The sequence below is a fragment of the Coptis chinensis genome, chromosome 5, assembly GCF_015680905.1.
Source record: "Coptis chinensis isolate HL-2020 chromosome 5, ASM1568090v1, whole genome shotgun sequence".
Lineage (NCBI taxonomy): Eukaryota > Viridiplantae > Streptophyta > Magnoliopsida > Ranunculales > Ranunculaceae > Coptis > Coptis chinensis.
Window position 1 is genome coordinate 90,667,393 of NC_141460.1, and position 2,759 is coordinate 90,670,151.

Consider the following 2,759-nt stretch of genomic DNA (forward strand, 5'->3'; position numbering starts at 1 on the left):
CCAATTTTACCTTCACAGATTTGGCAAAACCTAACTAAAATAATCATCCCAAAGAAAATCTTTAAAATGTTAGACCATCACCATCATGTGTAAGGACTTTGGACCAACATGTTTGTTGCACAACAACTTTAGATCAACAGTTAGATACTAAGATTCATACACAACAATTTCAGATCAATGGTGAGATTCATATGTTAATTTGATGATTAGCATTGTGCTTCGAATTTCATTTGCAAACGTAGTAGTACCATGGACTCTTGAGGTATAATAAATAACTTTCACAGCAGATGAATAATAATTCAATCCAATATTAGTATGTTACACACATAGTTCGTCGAGATGAAATTTTTAGAATTCTGAAAATTATTTCGGTTTTTGAAAAATTTGGAATTCCAGTTTAAAAATTGAAAAATATAAAATTTCAGAATGCACACAGAATATAACAGAATAAGGACTGGAATTCCGGTTTTTAGATTTGTCGGAATTCGGACAATTCCAAACTATAATTACACAACACCATATATATATATATTTGCACGCATTATTGAAGACGTGTGCAACATTAATGATGTTATACAAAAACATACTTTTTAAGGCAATAACGTCATGCACCCCTTGCTTTTATCTGTTTGTAACACTAATTTAGCATACACAAAGTCACAAACACTACTCGAAAGTCGAAATGCTATATACCAAATTAATCTTTTTTCTTTTTCGAAAGTATAATACATTTTCTTTTTTCCTTTTTGATAACAAGAAAAACAAAATGTTGAAGAAGAATGGTGAGAATTGAGCCAGGGAATTGGGGCTGACCATGTCCATATGAGAAGTTACATGACATGTGCAACACCATAGCTTCATCAATGCATAAAGCCTGTTACTTTCAACATACACCCCACATGTTCATTCTTCTACCTAACGTGGGTCCTATACACACATGTGATGCTCTATATCTACGCTCCACGTTTCACTCTGATCACCCCAAAGTCAAATCTCAGCCGTCTCTTCCGTTTTCACTTTTCCATATGGGCTGCTGAAGTTCGGTCCAACTTTGTCCCCCAAATGTAGCTACAACAGCTTCATTTGGGTCCCTTGTGTCACCGGCAACTTAGCTGTCCATGTCTCTAATCCATGCATGTAGATTGTAGAGAAATAAGTCTCTAGATTCTGTCCCTCCCTAAAGCTTACTATCTATAAAATACCTTAGAGTCTTACAACCTCCCCATCAAAACACACAACTATCTCCCATTTCAGTCTGTATAAACTCATCAGAAAGCAAAATAGTTTGGTTGGAATCTAGAAAGTGGTATTGATCGATAGCAAACAGAGTTTGATTGAAAAATTTGTCCTACTAGCTAAGGCAAGAAAACTTGTTGGTTGATCGAACAATTGTATCAAGTTTAAAGAGTTTAATACATAAGATGGAAACTGTGGCCAAGTATGAGGGTGATCTGAATCTGAAGGCGACCGAGCTAAGGTTAGGATTGCCCGGAGTGGAGGATTTTGAGAAACAAAAAACTCCTATTGTTAGGAACAACAAAAGAGCTTTGGTTGAGACTGGAGATGATTGTGGATCCAATAATAATTCAGATATCTCGGATGCAAGAGACAGAGATCTAGAAACTGCTCCAGCAGCCAAGTAAGTCACTAGACATCCCAACCATTTGTTTGAATCTTGTAATGCCCTTATGCCCTTGGGGATATTAGGAATTAATTTTATTTCCAAATATTGACATGTGAACTTTATAATTTTGCAGGAAGCAAGTAGTAGGGTGGCCACCAGTCCGATCTTACCGCAAAAATAGCTTCCAATCGAAGAAGACTGAGGTCGAGACCTCTGGCATGTATGTCAAAGTGAGCATGGATGGAGCTCCTTACTTGAGGAAGATTGATCTCAAGATCTACAAAGGGTACCCAGAGCTCCTCAAGGCATTGATGGCCATGTTCAAGTTTACTATTGGTAAGAGAATATACATTATAGGAATTCTGTTATAATAATTATTATACAGAGATGATGTTGTTACGTTGATTCTGAGGTTACGTTGCTCCTGAATCCTAATCTGGACTTGTTCTTTGTGTTTATAGGTCAATATTCAGAGAGTGAAGGCTATAATGGGTCAGAATATGTACCTACATATGAAGACAAAGATGGTGATTGGATGTTAGTTGGAGATGTTCCATGGGAGTAAGTTCTTATTCCTTTGATGCTTACCACCATTTTTTTTGGTTTCTTCTGTCATTTAGTATGAAACTTACACGGTTCTTTATCAATCCTACAGAATGTTTATCTCTTCATGCAAGAGGTTGAGGATCATGAAAGGATCAGAAGCTAAAGGTCTGGCTTTAGGTCTATAAATTACACTACCAAAAGATAAACCAACACACAGGAGTAAGAGAAAGAGGAAATGTTCCAGCTCCAGTTTTACAGAAGATACAGGATGTCTCTCAGTTGTATTAATTGAAGAGTGATTAAAGGTTTCAACATACAAAAGCAAAAAGAGTCAGAAAGAGAAAAAGCTTCCTCACATTACAGTTTTCGGGTTTTTTCTTTTTTTAAGAAGATCCATGGGTGGTTTTGGTCCTCTATATATGTGGTTCTTGTCATGTATTAGTCTGATGATCAAACCAAAACTTAATATAGAGATGGAGATATTTTAACTCCATGCATTGTATAGAGGAAAAATATTCCTTTCAAGTTTTGGTTATCTATTACTACAAAAGATATAAGGTTGAATACAGTATGGCATGGTTTGATGATT

At 36.0% G+C, this 2,759-nt stretch overlaps 1 protein-coding gene across 1 annotated transcript; it reads left to right on the top strand.

Annotated features, from left to right (window-relative positions):
* Nucleotides 1-978: 978 nt before the first annotated feature.
* Nucleotides 979-2,759, top strand: LOC147499975 (auxin-induced protein 22D-like). The gene is made up of 4 exons (XM_086561715.1): nt 979-1,639; nt 1,758-1,960; nt 2,086-2,185; nt 2,280-2,759. Exons 1-4 carry the CDS (start codon nt 1,422-1,424, stop codon nt 2,353-2,355), a joined length of 597 nt encoding a protein of 198 aa, XP_086417841.1. The 5' UTR covers nt 979-1,421; the 3' UTR covers nt 2,356-2,759.